The 17,397-nt window shown below is 44.3% G+C and overlaps 1 protein-coding gene across 3 annotated transcripts in view; it reads left to right on the top strand.

Moving 5' to 3' along the window:
* The first annotated feature begins 4,199 nt into the window (after positions 1-4,199).
* The window catches only part of USP3 (ubiquitin specific peptidase 3), a 57,377-nt gene continuing 44,179 nt past the window's right edge, over positions 4,200-17,397 (top strand). For 2 of the 3 annotated variants that reach the window (XM_077827387.1, XM_077827385.1), the window contains exon 1: positions 4,200-4,401. In XM_077827387.1, the coding sequence (XP_077683513.1) occupies positions 4,311-4,401 (91 nt within the window). In that variant the 5' untranslated portion in view covers positions 4,200-4,310. Of the gene's footprint in view, positions 4,402-14,641; positions 14,807-17,397 lie in introns of all 3 variants that reach the window. The other variant, XM_077827386.1, reaches the window with a different exon arrangement.

Below are 17,397 nucleotides of genomic sequence, written 5' to 3'. Positions count from 1 at the left end.
GACCATATGTGCATTTAGTGAGTCTGTTCTCCCCCCTTCATGCACATGCAGAATTTCCATTAATGTTAATTAGAGTTACTTGTGTGGGACAGCAAGACAATGTTCTCCCAAGACTTCTTGTGGCTCAGTAGTGCATTGTATTAGATGCTTTCCAAACTCCTCTTCAGAGAATCTTTACTGAGATGTTAGTTCCAAAATCATCTGCATTATTAAATGGTGCTGTAACACTTAAGTCACCTGCTGTACCTGTGCCAATTGTCCATGTGCAATGCAGAATGCAGCCAAAAAATGAGAGAGAGAGCAAAGGAATGCAAGGCTCAGAAGTACTGGAATGCAACGGGCAATCTTCTGCTCTTTACTGCCCCCATTATTACAATGCTCAGCGTTGCATGTTACTATAGAACAGTGGTTCCCAAACTTGTTCCGCCGCTTGTGCAGGGAAAGCCCCTGGTGGGCCAGGCTGGTTTGTTCACCTGCCGCGTCCGCGGGTTGGGCCGATCGCAGCTCCCAGTGGCTGCGGTTCGCTGCTCCAGGCCAACGGGAGCTGCTGGAAGCGGCGGCCAGTATGTCCCTCAGCCCGCGCAGCTTCCAGCAGCTCCCATTGGCCTGGAGCAGCGAACCGCGGCCACTGGGAGCCGCGATCGGTCGAACCTGCGGATGCAGCAGGTAAACAAACCGGCCCAGCCTGCCAGGGGCTTTCACAAGCGGCGGAACAAGTTTGGGAACCGCTGCTGTAGAAAGTCTACTGGGTTTTTTTCTGTAAACACTTGTATTGATTTAATATAAGCTGTCAGATTGTTGAATCATTAAAACATGGCCTTCTATGTTGTCTGCCTACCTGCACTATTTCTTATCACTTAATTGTGACCTTTATGTTACAGAAGCAGGGAGTTTATTTAAAGAAGCCAAATTCTAAGTCAAGTAACTGTTTTTCTTCAAAGTGTAAGGTAAATATATTTGCAGCAAGAGAACAGTCCCCAGAAGGTACAGACGAAGCATCACCTTCTTATCTCTAATGTAAATTAACACACTGCACTTTTTCTAAAATAGAAAACTATTCACAAGACATACTCCTGTGAATAGTTCTTAGAGTATGCAAGCACCATGGGCTATACCATCATAAATAAGAGATGGCTTGAATAACTTCTGTCTCACCACATAAAATTTCACTTAGTCTGCTTCACGCTTCCTTTTAAATGTCCAGAGCTATAGTAAATGCATGGGGGCTGAGTGCACGTGGACCTTAGAGACCAAGATGATACCACCTAATATTGGACAGTGCCTACTACTTCAGGTTAATTTGGTAGTTAAGGTTACCCAATACTGTCCCTTATAAGACCCTGTTTTTAGTGGCTTATAACTTTGCCAAACTCTAACCATTTGGGCTGAACATTTTCAGGCTGAATATTTTGGAAAGCTTCAACAAAAAGAGTTCAGCCATTTCAAAGAATGAGATCAAGTTAAAAAATACAATTTTGATTAAAAAAAATCTTATTCTTATTTACTTCTTTCTTTTCATACTCTGATGTGCCTCATCCCTTCCCTTAAAGCTTCCCTGGTCCCATCAGCAGTCACACCCTCCAGCATTGTATTGTATCCAGCTGAAATCTGTTAGGGCTGGATACTGTACAACAACCTATTTCACCATGAGGTCTCCTCAGCTTGATACTGGCTGAACTCCATCTCCTAGGCTCCTGTATATCGGTCATTTGACAGCTACGTCCCTCTGCATGCAAGGAGACAGTGACAGCTCCCTACCATATAACCAAGTGAAGGTCTTTATGCCAAGGCATCTACTTCCTTTCTCCCATTGATCTAAAAAAGTGACCCATGTTGTTAATATATAGAACTAATTACACCTGCAAAACAAGAGCTGTGTTCTATATTCAGGACTGTCAATACTACAATTTACCTATGTTGGAAGAAACAGAGAGCTAGACAAATTTCTGAGTCCAGTTGTATGACGGGTTGCTTGTGATGGTAGGGGAAAAAGCTCAACAGTCCTTGGACTCGCTTCTGGTTTGTCTCATGTTTCTAAAGCTCATGCTTCATCATTTCGGCTGGTCACTACAGAGGTGGGTGGGGTGAGCCAGGGCTCAGGTGGTACAGAGCATGCTCTCTTTCAGGTGCTTGGCTGGCTGGTTCTTGCTCACATGATTAGGGTCTAACTGATTGCCATATGTTGTTACAAGGAGGAGGGAGACATTTTTTTTTTCTTAACCTCTGAGGATAGGACAATGGAGTTAAATTGCAGCAAGGGAATTTTAGATTGGACATTAGGAAAGACTTCCTGTCAGGGTTGTTAAGCATTGAAATAAATTGCCTAGGGAGGTTGTGGAATCTCCATTATTGGAGACTTTTAAGAGCAGGTTAGACAAACACCTGTCAGGAATGGTCTAGATCAGTGGTGGGCAACATGTGGCCCATCAGGGTAATCTGATTGTGGGCTGCAAGACATTTTGCTGATGTTGACCCTCCGCAGGCATAGCCCCCCACAGCTCCCAGTGGCTGCGGTTCGCCGTTCCCGGCCAATGGGCACTGTGGAAAGTGGCGGCCAGCATGTCCCTGTGGCCTGCCACTCTCATTGGCCGGGAACAGCGAACCGCAGCCACAGGGAGCTGAGGGGAGCCAGGCCTGCGGATGGTCAGTGTCAGCAAAATGTCTTGCGGCCCGCAATCAGATTACCCTGGTGGGCTGCATGTAGCCTTGCCCACCACTGGTCCAGATAATACTTAGTCTTGCCATGAGTGCAGGGAACTGGACTAGATGACCTCTCAAGGTCCCTTCTAGTCCTATGATTCTATGTTGGGTTGAGAAGGAATTTCCCCCCAGCGCAGATTGGCAGAGTCCTTGAGGATTTTTCATCTTCCTCTGCAGCATGGGCATGCAGTACACTTGCTGAGAATATCTAGGTCTCCCTCTTTTACTTGTTTCCCTGCCATTGTACTGTCCTTGGGCATGGGGGTACCTTGGTCCCACCTACTCTCTGCCTGTGGCACATAATAGTGGGCTGTAATATTTTGGACTAATTTTGGTTGTTGGGTTTAATGTGCAGGTGCTCCTGGGCTTAGTGGCTTGTGATATAGAGGTCAGACTAGATGATCTGATGGGCCCTTCTGGCCCTAAACCATGATGATGACTCTAGGACAAGCCAGGCCGGGGAACAGCTGATACACACCAGAGCCTGTACCAGCACCTCTGAAACCATCGCTTGGCTCACACCTCCCACAGCGGTGAGCCAGGTGTGCCTGAGAGGGTGGCCGGGGAAGTGCTGGCTGGCAGGGCAGCTCGTGTTTCTTCCCTCCTGGGACACAGTCCACGCCCGCTGAGAGCCCCTTGCGCTGCTTGCCGGGGCTCCTGCACTCTGTCCTCTTCTGCAGGCTTGTGAACCCAGCTCCTCAAAGAGGCTGCCCGTGGCCCGAGCTGCTGCATGCGTGCTGCTGCCGGAGCCGCCGCTTCAGGGCCGGGCAACGGGCTGCCACTTCCCTCCGCCCACAGCACCCAGGCTTTTAGTGTCCGGTCATTAGAGCTGGCCGGATGCTGCCAGGTTCCCTTTTCGACTGGACTTTCTAGTGGAGAACGGACACCTTGCAACCCTACCCCCCCCCCCCCCCCGCCGTGTGGGCAGCTGTCCCCCACTGTTAAAAGAATCTGGGCGGAGCTTGGAAGAAGCCCCTCCCCAAAGCCTGTCCGGACGGGAGAGCGGCGCGGAAGGCCCGGCGGGCGGATCGCGGCAGAGCGGACGGGAGGGTGGCGCGGAAGGCCCGGCGGGCGGATCGCGGGAGGGCGGTCGGGTGGGGCGCAGGGCCCAGGGGGGCGGATCGCGGACGGGAGGGAGGGGCGCAAGGCCCGGCGGGCGGATCGCGGCGCGCGGACGGGAGGGCGGCGCGGAAGGCCCGGCGGGCGGATCGCGGCGCGCGGACGGGAGGGCGGCGCGGAAGGCCCGGCGGGCGGATCGCGGCGCGCGGACGGGAGGGCGGCGCGGAAGGCCCGGCGGGCGGATCGCGGCGCGCGGACGGGAGGGCGGCGCGGAAGGCCCGACGGGCGGATCGTGGCAGGACGGACGGGAGGGCGGCGCGGGAGGCCCGGCGGGCGGATCGTGGCAGAGCGGACGGGAGGGCGGCGTGGAAGGCCCGGCGGGCGGATCGCGGCGCGCGGACGGGAGGGCGGCGTGGAAGGCCCGGCGGGCGGATCGCGGCGCGCGGACGGGAGGGCGGCGCGGAAGGCCTGGCGGGCGGATCACGGCGCTGGCTCTAAGATGGCTGTTGTGAGTGGGGCGCAGTTGCTGTGAGGAGCCGCCCGCCTGTGCTATGGAGTGCCCGCACCTCGGCTCCAGCGTCTGCATCGCGCCCGCCTCGGCCCGGTTCCCGCAGGGCTCGCCCTCCTCCTGGTGCTGCAGCGGTGAGTGTCCCCGGCGCGGCCCGCACGGCAGGCCCCAGACCCCGCGGCCTAGGCGGCGCCCGCCGGCCCGACCTCCCCTCGGGAGGGAGCCCGGGAGTCACCTCCCCAGCGTAGGCCGGGCTGGCTCCGGGAGGGGGCGCCGGGGGCCCCATTGTTCCCTGCTGCCGCCTGGGCTGGGGGGGTGGGGGCGCTCGCCCGGTGCGGTGCGGGGCGGGGCGGGGCGGGGGGGGGGCCGCGGACAACCGGAGAGCCGGTGCCCGGTTCAAGCTCCCCTCCCCCAGCGGGGCAGCTCCCCGCGGGGCTTTAAGCTGCTCCGCCGCCACACGCGCCCCTCAGGCCTAGGGTGGGTGGGTGGGTGGCGGAGTGTCTCGCTGTCCCTCCTTGCAGAGCTTTGTCTGGGCTCTGGGACGGGCAGGGTGTAGCAGACTGAGCTCCTGTGCCGGGCGGGGAGACTATCTCTCCCCCCTCCCCCGGCTCATGGCTGCTTCTCCTGCCAAGGAATTCCAGGTTTTCTGTTCCTAGCCCCCTTTGTTTGCGCGAGGAGCAAGCAGCACGCTCGTCTCTACCCAGGGGAAGCCGAGCGCAGGGTATGTGAAGAAAGGGGCCTGTGAATCTCGCAGGATCAGTATAAAAGTAGCTGCTTAGCCTGAGAGGCGCTGTCTTATTTTAGAACATTTGTATTTGTCCAGGGTTTTGCACGATGTGGTTTGGATGGGAGTACTGGGGGGGGGTGCGTAAAAAAATACCACTTTGTTATGTAGATTGAAGGAGCCAGTAGATCGAGTGGTGAAATCATAAAGTGGAGTGTGATCCTTGTGGAAAAATCTGTACAGTATAAATGAACATTTACATATTCTAAATGGATGGTGCTGGAGCAATATAGGAGTCAACACTGCTCTGCATATTGACTTAATAACACAAATATGTATCTGTGATATTTGTATTATTTCTTCAGTACCATCTGTGTCCGGATATTGTTTGTTCAAAGCTTTCCCCTTGAAGGGTTGCTCTGCCCAAGCTGCTCTAAATTCAACTTGTTTATGGCACCATAATTACTGCTAGTTTTTCAAAAAGATGATCTCTGATGGTAGCTGTCATTTTAGTTTACGTTCTTCTCTGTATTCATTGTCAACATGTTTAGTCTGTTGTGTTTAGCCTTAAAAACAAACAGAAAAAACTCCCCAAACCCTTCCGCATTTAGTATATATAGCAATAGGCGCCCGTTTGTAACAAAAACTATGTCTGTGGGCAATGGTATGGGGAAGTGTCATTTGAGATATTAATTTGTGGAACAATGAAATGTTAATTAAGTCGTCAGTTGTTTCCTTTAATGTGCGAGTGCTGTTTTATTTTTTGTCCCACACATGGATGCTTTAGTGTGGGACAATTCTGCAGCTTGCTTGAGTTCTATGATTGGCATTTCCTGGAGTCAAAGTGGGGTAGTTCTGCTGCTTTCTTTGGTACAACCAGTTATTTTACTCTTTAAAGCTTTTGTTTTTACACTAGAGTTTGTTTTTCCGTGGAATAATGAAGAGTAATGGTTAGCGAGGGAGACTGCATAAAGGGAAACTTGTTCATTTGTGTATATTTCTTTACCTGGAAATCTAGCCATTATGGTTGGATGTGTCACCTCATGGTGTTGACAAAAGGCACTAAGGTTTACCCTTCAAAGAAAGATAACATTACCAAAGCTGAAAATATACTAAGCTGTTAATGCAACTGTTTAACTAAAAAAAGAGACGGTCTCCTAGACAACATGAAAACGTCAGTGTTGTGGAAAGCCTCATTTCGTACAGAAAGGTGAAGTTTGATCGATAGATGTGCTGTTTTCTGAAAAAAGAAGTTCAGTGATTAGAACAAATTTTCCTTTGTTAGGCAAGTGCATGTCCGCCAAGCTAGCGCTTATGGGAAGATACTGTGCTGGATGCTGAACTGATTTATTACAGTTGGGGGGAGGTGGGAGGGAATTAAACTCTTTGAGAAACTGACTAGATTTATAATGGTGCTATATTCAGGAGTGCACACCCACTAGTTTCACATTTTTTAATAAAACCTAGAAACAATAACAAAATCCCATATAAATTATTTGGACAGGTAAATCAGAAGTACAGTATTAATTGCTAACAAGTGGATAAAGAAACATTTATAGTTAGTACACTAAATTTAAAGCATTCAGTAAAAACATAAGCCAGTTATCAGTTACGTTGAATTCTTCAGTCCCTTCACAGGATTGCCAGATGAAACTATTCTAGTCCATATTTAGTAGTCTGAGTGACATTTCCCATGCAAGCTGCCTATCTTGATAGGCTATTATTTGTTAGTGTTACATGATCTCTGCAGTGGTGCACAGGATACTCTTTCTTATCTACAGGACAGGCTCAACAAAGAAAATAACAGAACGCCACTAGCCATCACCTTCATCCCCCAACTAAAAACTCTCCAATGCATCATCAAGGATCTATAACCTATCCTGAAGGACGACCCATCACTCTCACAGATCTTTGGAGACAGGCCAGTCCTTGCTTACAGACAGCCCCCCAACCTGAAGCAAATACTCACCAGCAACCACACAACAGAACCACTAACCCAGGAATCTATTCTTACAACAAAGCCCGTTGCCAACTGTGTCCACATATCTATTCAGGGGACACCATCATAATCACATCAGCCACGCTACCAGAGGCTCGTTCACCTGCACATCTACTAATGTGATATATGCCCTCATGTGCCAGCAATGCCCCTCTGCCATGTACATTGGTCAAACTGGACAGTCTCTACGTAAAAGAATCAATGGACACAAATCAGACATCAAGAATTATGACATTCATAAACCAGTTGGAGAACACTTCCATCTCTCTGGTCACTCGATTACAGACTTAAAAGTGGCAATACTTCAACAAAAAAACTTCAAAAACAGACTCCAAGGAGAGACTGCTGAATTGGAATTAATTTGCAAACTGGGTACAATTAACTTAGGCTTGAATAGAGACTGGGAGTGGAGGGTCATTACACAAAGTAAAACTATTTCCCCATGTTTATCCATCCCCCCCCCCCCCCCCCCCCCCCCCCCGTAGTAGCTCACCTTAAGTAATCACTCTGGTTACAGTGTGTATGGTAACACCCATTGTTTCATGTTCTCTATGTATATAAATCTCCCCACTGTATTTTCCACTGAATGCATCCGATGAAGTGAGCTGTAGCTCACGAAAGCTTATGCTCAAATAAATTGGTTAGTCTCTAAGGTGCCACAAGTACTCCTTCTCTTTTTGCGAATACAGACAAACATGGCTGCTACTCTGAAATCTTTCTTATCTGGTTTCAGAGTAGCAGCAGCCGTGTTAGTCTGTATTCGCAAAAAGAGAAGGAGTACTTGTGGCACCCTAGAGACCCATTTCAGTGACAGTAGCACTTTGAATGATGTGCACAGAAGTCAACTTGTGGTGGATGGTAATGGATCCCAATTTTCCTTAAGAGCTGTGATGACTCTTTTATATGAAGATTTGCCTATGGCAGAATTTCTGTGCCATGTACCATTGTTCTCAGCTGTTTTAAGTAGGAATGTGATCAATGCTTTTCTTCCTTCAAAAATGAGAGAATAAAACTTCAGTTACTCCTCATTGTCACCTCTGTTTTTTCTCTTTGTCGCATAAGAAGTGAACCCCGTTAGCAGGAATCTTATTCTTTGCTTGTTCTGCTAAATGGTAATATACCATTCAAAAAGAAAATGGCTTATGTATAATTTCATACGTTGTCAAGACTTAGTGGGACTGGATAAGGCCGGATGAATGGGAGATTTCTTTATTTGTCTTTCGTTGTCCTAAATTGGAGAAAAATATTTAGCCAGGTAATTGTCTTCCCTCCTTTTATCCTGGAATTCGAGTTTCTACGACCTTTAACATGGCCCAAAAGTATCTCCAAAGGATGTGTGATCTGTCCCATTCTGAGTTAGCTGACCTTCCTCTGAAAAGGAGAATGAAGATACTGATATATAGAGAAAAGGAGTACTTGTGGCACCTTAGAGACTAACCAATTTATTTGAGCATGAGCTTTCGTGAGCTACAGCTCACTTCATTGGATGCATACTGTGGAAACTGCAGCAGATATTATATACACACAGAGATCATGAAACAATACCTCCTCCCACCCCACTGTCCTGCTGGTAATAGCTTATCTAAAGTGATCATCCAGTTGGGCCATTTCCAGCACAAATCCAGGTCTTCTCACCCTCCACCCCCCTACACACAAACTCACTCTCCTGCTGGTAATAGCCCATCCAAAGTGAGAACTCTCTTCACAATGTGCATGATAATCAAGGTGGGCCATTTCCTGCACAAATCCAGGTTCTCTCACCCCCTCACCCCCCTCCAAAAACCACACACACAAACTCAGTACTTTTCTTTTTGCGAATACAGACTAACACGGCTGTTACTCTGAAACCTGATATATAGAGAATATTTTGGCTGCCATATGACCCACCAGTGACAACAAAACATTGTGGAATACCTTGGAGAGTGGGTCCTTAATATAAGAAGTGACTTAGAGGTTGGATTGGTTCAGGTACCCTGGATTCGAAGGCCCTCTAAATGTTAGATTGACTGATGCACACGTATTTAATACTTTTTTTATCCCCGAAAAGAGTCTTGATGGCAATGACACTTCATTGTATAATGTGGAGGCATCTCAAAACATTTTCATGAGAAGTGCAATAATATAACAATGCTATCTGCACTACATAGCTGACGTTTGAAAAATAACGTTATCAGAGGCAGGGTGGTTAGGTGGAAGGTGTGCACCAGGCTGAAGAGGTGTATTGGCCTTGAAGCTAACAGTCTGTTTGCTAACAGCTCCCTTTGAAGCTAACAATCAAGATTCCTTTGGAGGTCTCTTGATTGATGATGGTGAACTGTGAGAATAATAAAAGGCAGTATTTGTGAATACACTCAGCTAAATCTGGAGTCTTCTGCTCCAAATCAAAGAATAAGGGCCTGTGCCCATTCCTAGACAGCACCTAGAACTTTAATCACAAATAACATGGCAGTATAGTTCAGAAACTGGAGAGTTTAAGTTCCACTCTTTAAAACATAGAAAGCCATTCCCCCAGATTATTATTTGAAGCCTGGTAGTGTGTTCTGTGGAGGAAGAAATACAAAAGGCAGCATGTTCCTTGCTTTGTGGAGTTTGCAATCTAAATAAATGGACAACACACAGTGCATTGTGAGACACCCACAGGGAAGTTCTATCTTAAGATTTTTTTTGATTGCTTAGAGCAATGGGTCAGTGGGTCTTGTGAAAGAACATGAAAGGAAGAAATGAGATAAATCATTAGGAAAGGCAGAAATTGTGGAGAAACATGCTGAAAATCCCTTCTAATCAGTATTGTCACATGAAATATTGTTTGCAGATTTCTGCTACTTCCAATTAGAGCTAAATGTTTCCATGCATTTTATTTTCTGTAATTTCTGCTGGGTTTAGGATATTGGCGATAGTCCCAGGCAAAACCAGTTAAATTTCTGACATGCCACACTCTCAGGACTCTTGTGCAAACCATGTAATTAAAAAAAGGATTCTCAACAGCTCAGATGTGGTATTTTCCTTTCACTTTTTCACAGACTCACTCTTGTAGCCGCAGCCAACCGTATCTCACCTATCACTGCACACTTCTAAGCAGACCTGTGAAAGCTCGAAGGGTCTTGCCAACTTTTTTGGAATGGAGAAGACAAATTGATGCTTTGTGCAGTGTGAAATTGTAAAATGTTCCTCTAGAAAAACTCATGACAGCTAGGATTGTCTCTGCTTAAATATTCAGTACTTGTAAGAGGAAATGGTTGCACTTCAAATATGCTTAAAACCTCCACTACTTCAGATCACTGTCAGCTGAATACCTGGTTTTAAAAATAACACACATGGTTGTTTTTATTAAGTATTGAAGGATTCCTTTGGCTGTAGAACTGTATTTCTTGCAGAAGTTCCTTGCATAATGACAGGTTTCAGAGTAACAGCCGTGTTAGTCTGTATTCGCAAAAAGAAAAGGAGTACTTGTGGCACCTTAGAGACTAACCAATTTATTTGAGCATAAGCTTTCGTGAGCTACAGCTCACTTCATCGGATGCATACCGTGGAAACTGCAGCAGACTTTATATACACACAGAGATCATAAAACAATACCTCCTCCCACCCCACTCCTGCTGGTAATAGCTTATCTTATAAGCTTCCACGGTATGCATCCGATGAAGTGAGCTGTAGCTCACGAAAGCTCATGCTCAAATAAATTGATTAGTCTCTAAGGTGCCACAAGTACTCCTTTTCTTTTTGCAGAAGTTCAATATATTTACTTGGAACTTGTGTTATCTTTGCATGGTAGCTTGCGATGCAGTAAAAGCTGCAACCAGCATTTGCTCAGAGCCTCATATTGTGATGTCCACAGATGACTGTTGGATTTTAAAAAGTAGAAGAGAGAGAGCTAGCACTTAGGTAAATAATTTTGGCCTACTGAAATATGATTAGAGTGGAAATCCAAATGCTGAAATAGGAGACTCTTTTTCTACCCAGTTAAAACAACTTTACAAAATGGCATTGCTAATCCGCTGTCTTCCAAACTTTTATTTATATATATGAGTCCAAATGAGTTCAATGCAAGTGGGAGAATGTTCAGGGATAGGAGTTTATTGGGTCTGACTGACTGCTGGTTATGTTTTTCCTTACATAAACCAGTTACACTGTTCTCTATTCATTTGGGTAGGTAGCAGCATCCTGCCACACTGTTTTTTTTGGCATTGCAATCTTGGACTGTAGTAAGCAGTGCCAAGACAAATATGCTGTAAAAGTACATGTACACAGACTTTAACCTTCTCAGGTCAGCTCCATCTCCTTTCTTCTCCATCCCCATCAGTACTAGACTCTGTCATAGTTCATAATAAGGAGAGAGCAAAGTTCTAATTTTCTTTCATTCTTCCTATAATAGGGGGAAAAAACCCAGTGACTCATGTATAGAGAAAGAACCCGCTCCATAGTAAGACCCTGATTCTTTAGTCAGTTTGAGATGGCCCCAGCCCTTTATGTCCCCATAGAGTCTCATTGAATTCAGTGACATTGTGAGGATATGAGTCTGTGTGCATGAGGATTTGTTTGTAGGATTAGGGTTGCAACCAAGTTCCATTCTGTTATTTTGTCCTTTAACTTTGGCTTGGAAAATTGGTTTGGCCTAAAAATTACTAGCCTTACTCTGAAATCAAAGGAGAGAGCTTCTTTGCAAAAACATTTTTAGACTTGTTTGAGTTAAAGGTCACTTAAATCAAATTTCAAAGCCCAGTAGTGTTTTTTTAAATAATCTGATGTTTTTTTGGGTCCTTCAGCTCAAGAATGGCTTGTAAATAACCCTTCAAACTTTGTATATTGATTAATCTCCTTAAAAGCTCATGTACCAGCTGTCTCTGAAGAAAATAGGTTCTAATTAAGCAAAGCTCATTAATGTTTTGTGCTATTTAGTTTTGGACCCAATCTTGCTTCCATTAAACCAAATGGAAGTGTTTAGATGTTTAATGGATGGACAGTCCCTTCATATCTGTCAGCAGGTTGCCCTTTATTGGTTAGTTCAGCCTAGAAAGAAAGTAAGGAATTTTTAGAGGTATTGGTTAGCAGAGATCTTCCTTCGGCACTAGTAGTAGAGACCTGTGTTTTTCAGAGCTGAAGGATCAGAGTTCCAATCTCGGCACAGCAGGCATGTGCTTTATGGAGGGGAGAGAATTCTTTTATATTTAATGTGGCAACCCCACACTCCCAATATAATGTTGATTTTGATTCCTTTTCCAATTTCAAAAAAAGAACTTAATGTTTTCAAATATTTAGAGCTATGTCTTGTTGGATTACATTGAGTAAATACTATTTGAAATTAATATATCTTGAAATGACTTCTCTATGAAATGTTTGTGTTTGTACTACCTCAGTCTGCCCCAAAAAATCATATTGCACCACAAAATATGAAACAGCTTTTTAACCTGGGCTATTGCATGATACAGTCTTCAAGGACGGGAATAGATGTTAAAGGTGCTGCTATTATTTGGACACTAGATGTGTTTCTATGTCAGGGAAGTTGTCTGGGAAGAGAACATGGCAGTGAAGAATACTGGTATATATCTGAATTCACCAGGGAAACTTCTGAAAAGTGAAAAAAATTCCAGGATCTAGTTAAATCTCTTTCTGCTGGACGTTTCCAAAAGGCCCCTTTGGCGTAGGAAGAAATGTGGACAAGGAGGTTTAGCAGAGGCATATAAACTGAGGCAGTATAAACAAGTCATTGTATGAAATTTTAGTTTTTACTGACTTTACTAGTGCTTGTTATATAGCTTTTCGTAAAACTAGGCAAATATCTAGATGACTTGATGTAACCCCTGGAAAACTTCTGCGTACCCCCAGGGGTATGTGTACCCCTGGTTGAGAACCACTGATATAGAAGTATAGATGACTTGCAAAGCAAAGATACATAGCCCACCACTATAGCACAGTGAATCATGCAGATTGGAATCAATCTAATTACAATTTGTCTAATTATAATTAGGCTAATAAAGCTCACGCACCTTTCCTGCACCCTTCAAGATGGTGGAAAAGCACAAGATAATTGCAAAGTATTATTAGTCTGTTTTTTAGATGGGGTAGTTAGGGTTTAGCTAGGTTTAGTAACTCAGTTGAAAGGTGTTGTGGTTTAGGCAGTAGCTGTGGAACTTTCCACTGTGAGTCCGAGTCTTGGGTCTGAAACTTAAGTTCAAGCAGTTCTATCCTTCTTTACCAGTATTTGGAATGAAGGTAGGTTAGGCCTTGGGGAGCCGTGGTTAACTTGACTGACACAAATAATTTAATTTTAGTAATCTGGTGCCATTTCACTTCACATTTATTTGTCTTCATTCATCTGTGCAAAAAATGTTTAGAAAAACAAAACAAATAAATGACTTCCCTCTCCCCACTAAAGCAAATGCCAAGTGGTTTCCAAAACCAACTCCCTCAGTTTTGGAAACCAGCTAAGGGTTTTGTGTTTTGTTTATGTTCTGAGATTATTAGGGGAAACTGTTTTCATTTAGGTCAGAGTAGAGGCTTTTGTGTTGTGATGGAATACGCATTACTTTATACTTGATATTGATAATTTGCTTACTATGGGGGCAGCGTAAGCCTTGGTATCCTTAATGAGTAATTTCCTTGCTTGTAAGTGGGGATTTTATTTTGTTTTTGTTTTGTAAATGATATGATAGATGAGTACGCTTATCGCTCAGCAGTCTTAAATAGTTTGTAAAACAAATTCTCTTTTCTAAAACTTTTCTCTTTTGAGACCATCTATTAAATCTGGATTTCTACAAATATGGCTGTGAAATTTCTCTTAAAAATTTTTTGTTACCCATTTGGATCTAGTCAAAATAGTGACAGGTAACGTATCTAAATAAGGCAGTTTCACGGAAGGTGGATAATCTTTCTAGAATATTGCAAATTGATACTGATTTACCTTTCCTGTAAAATATCTCAATACTCTCTGAGGCCCTGCAGCTACACTAGATCTGCACAGACAGGCCCTTGTGCCTCGGCTGAGCCACATTTACACTTTGTGTAGATGCAAGTGTTTGCTCAGGCAGATCAGATTGCAGGATCTGGGTCTTAGATGGCTAATGACAACTGCTTTGTCTACACTAGCACTTTTGTCAGTAAAATTTTGGCAGTCAGGGGTGTGAAAAAAAACACATCTCCCGCTGACATAGTTACCGCTGCTTGTTGGGAGTGGGCATAGAGTGGCTGCACATGAGACCTTCCAGCGGTGTAGCTGCAGTGGTTCAGCTGTGCTGCTGTAAGGTCCGTAGTGTAGACGTAGCCTTACTTTTCTGCTTTCATATGGTAAGTAACATATTTTACTCAGGTGGACTCTTGAAACTCACTTCCTGTATCTTGTTCACTCGGAATGTTTTGATGACTTCCTTTTTGTCGGGCAGGCAGAATAGAAGGGCATGGTCTGCAATAAATAGGCTAAAAGAAAAGGAGTACTTGTGGCACCTTAGAGACTCACCAATTTATTTGAGCATGAGCTTTCGTGAGCTACAGCTCACTTCATCGGATGCATATGCATCCGATGAAGTGAGCTGTAGCTCACGAAAGCTCATGCTCAAATAAATTGGTGAGTCTCTAAGGTGTCACGAAAGCTCATGCTCAAATAAATTGGTTAGTCTCTAAGGTGCCACAAGTACTCCTTTTCTTTTTGCGAATACAGACTAACACGGCTGTTACTCTGAAACCTGTCATTCTGCAAGGCACTGCATTTAGCCGTATGGAGTGGAAATCTATCAACTGCATGAAAAAACTTGTACAGATACAGACAGACATCATCTTCCTTTCCAAATGCAAACAGATGGACATCGTACCAAAAGGACTGAAGGTAAAAAATCCATTACAATCTAGGCAGTTTCCATGGTATGCATCCGATGAAGTGAGCTGTAGCTCACGAAAGCTCATGCTCAAATAAATTGCTTAGTCTCTAAGGTGCCACAAGTACTCCTTTTCTTTTTGCGAATACAGACTAACACGGCTGTTACTCTGAAACCAATAAATAGGCTGTTAGAATCTCCCCCCAAATACGTTGTGACCTCAGACTACTCGGGGATTCAGAGGATTCCTCTCTTTAAGAGATAGGTAGGATCTTGAGAATTGCAATGCAATCTGTTCTGGTTTTCCTTGGCCTCCCTCTGAAATTGTCTGTGTCTGATTTGTTTGTCTTGTTTTTATTGTTTTTATATTGGTGTAAAGTCTTTTTTTAGGCGTATGCTACTGTATTCTGTATTCTATAATATTTGTCTCCCTTACAAGGCTTGATTTTTAAACAAAAAATATTTTTTGCAAATGTACGTACTCTTTATTTTCAAGAATGGTTAACGTGTCATTTAAGTAAATGTTTGCACTAGTAAGAATTAAACAGCAACAAAACCCTCAGATATTGATTACTCAAAATGTGACAAACTGAGATTAAATAACAGTTTTTGAAGTAAAATCATATATGATATAGTTTGCTAGATTAAACTAATGGTGGGGAAAAATGCACTAATTATTTTCTGATGGAATTGCCTAAAAATATGGCATCTCTGTAAACTGAAAACTAAACTTTTCGCTATTATTAAAGAAGCATCCTTGTGTAATGTTAGTTATGTTTCAGTAACCTTTTTTTCTCCACAGCCCCTGACAAAAAAGCCAGAATTGACTGACTGCCCTACTTTTAGCAGTGTCTAATTTTTGTTTGGCCTGGTTCTCTATTCTTTGTTTAACCACTTCCTCAGGAACTAGTACCTCTGTTTAGCCTGAGTTAGAAGTTATAGCGTAATTACAGTTTTTTTCCTACCTGAGTGTCTGCTCGTCCAGTATCTGTTTAAAAAATACAAACAAATATGGAACTTGCTGCATGTTTCCATTACCAGGTTTTTCAATTGCTTACATAATCAAAAGGTATCAGGGCTGCAGCCATTACAGTTGAGTGCAATTTAGGAAGTGAACTGTAAACAGTAGAAAGTTATCTGTTGCTCTCTGATGAGCACGCTTCAATGCTAGCATGTTTCTAGCACTTTAATTACCTTATATTATTTATTCTTGGGGAATGAGTGTTTACTTCCCATCATGTTACTTTTGAATTCTTATTCAGCAGTTGTTTGGCAGTTCTATGCTCAGTTTGATGTTTCCAAAATAAGTTGACTTAGGCCAGCCAGGAAAGTTCTTGCATTAGACTAAGCATTGCTTTTACTTGCAATGACAAGTAGCAAATATCAGGACATACTGCAAATGTACTGTCGTGTATTAGTGTCTGCAGGAGTATAGTGAGAGCAGAAAAACAAAATGTGGCCCCAGCTCTTTTTCTGACTTCATCATTGCTTTTCTTTGTTTTTGATGCTTAAGGCAGATGGCAGAAGAAATGAGACTGGCTTTTTCACTGGTTTATGGTGAGGGTGGGAGGGTTACTGTAATTCTGAAAACCCCATTCGCAATCTGTAATTTTAAGTGAAGTTTCGACCAGCCAGGGACTTGATATAAACTACAATATATTGTTATGCATCTCTTTGTCATGTGAGAGCATGTGCCATTAAAAGAACAGTTAACTTATTTTTGTACAGAGTGATAAACTCTGAGAAACTAGATTCCTTGGAAGAATATTCCTTTGACAGTTGAGACATTAATTTGCCTTCTTTCCTTCTCTTCTCCTTTCCCTGGTAAATCGGTGTTAACAAAACATTTTAAATAGTCTAATTAAAAATCACTTCCTATCTGTGAGATTTCACTTTGGCCCCAGATCCTGCAGGGAGCTCAGGGGAGGCTCAACTTGTGCCCATGCAGAGCCCCGTTGGGGCATTGGTAAGATGACGACATAGTTTAGGTTCACATGGAAAGTTCTGCAAAGGTTCAGGGATCCATCGGCAATGATGCTTACTGACGGACTGACTCTGTAAATATTATTTGAGATATCCTCTTACTAGTTTGTTGGTTGTCCAGAGGGTCTTAGAGGAACAACAGGTAGATGAGACTTGAATTTCTGATAACAGTAATAAGCAGGATAATTAAAAGGAAAATACCAAACGAAAACCCCAACCTCGTCTGGCTTTCTTGATGCATCAAAAATAAGCAAAGCCATCTCCTGCCCCCTCCCCCCTTTTTTTTTCTTTTCTTTTTTACTTTTACAGATGATTTAGTTCAGAGGTCTGTGGACCACCAGTGGTCCGCAAGCTCCATTCAGGTGGTCCTAAGATAGTTCCCTCTAAGGTGTGTGCCTGGGCGGCCGCATATGAGAGAGTAAAGGGCCACCCACCTAATTAGTGGAGCCGCGCAGGCATGACTACACAAATTAGGTGCCTGGACTCAGGAGAAGACGCGCATGTAAGGTGAGGAAGTTGCCTTGGGGGGAATAGGGGGTAGATGGGAGAGGGCAGTGGGGTAAGAAGAGGGGGTGGGGAGAATATGGGATGTGGAGGGCTCTGACGGCCAGAGAAAGAG

This window comes from Eretmochelys imbricata, chromosome 10 (genome assembly GCF_965152235.1).
Source record: "Eretmochelys imbricata isolate rEreImb1 chromosome 10, rEreImb1.hap1, whole genome shotgun sequence".
NCBI classification, from domain to species: domain Eukaryota; kingdom Metazoa; phylum Chordata; order Testudines; family Cheloniidae; genus Eretmochelys; species Eretmochelys imbricata.
This window is presented reverse-complemented; position numbering and strand designations above follow the sequence as displayed.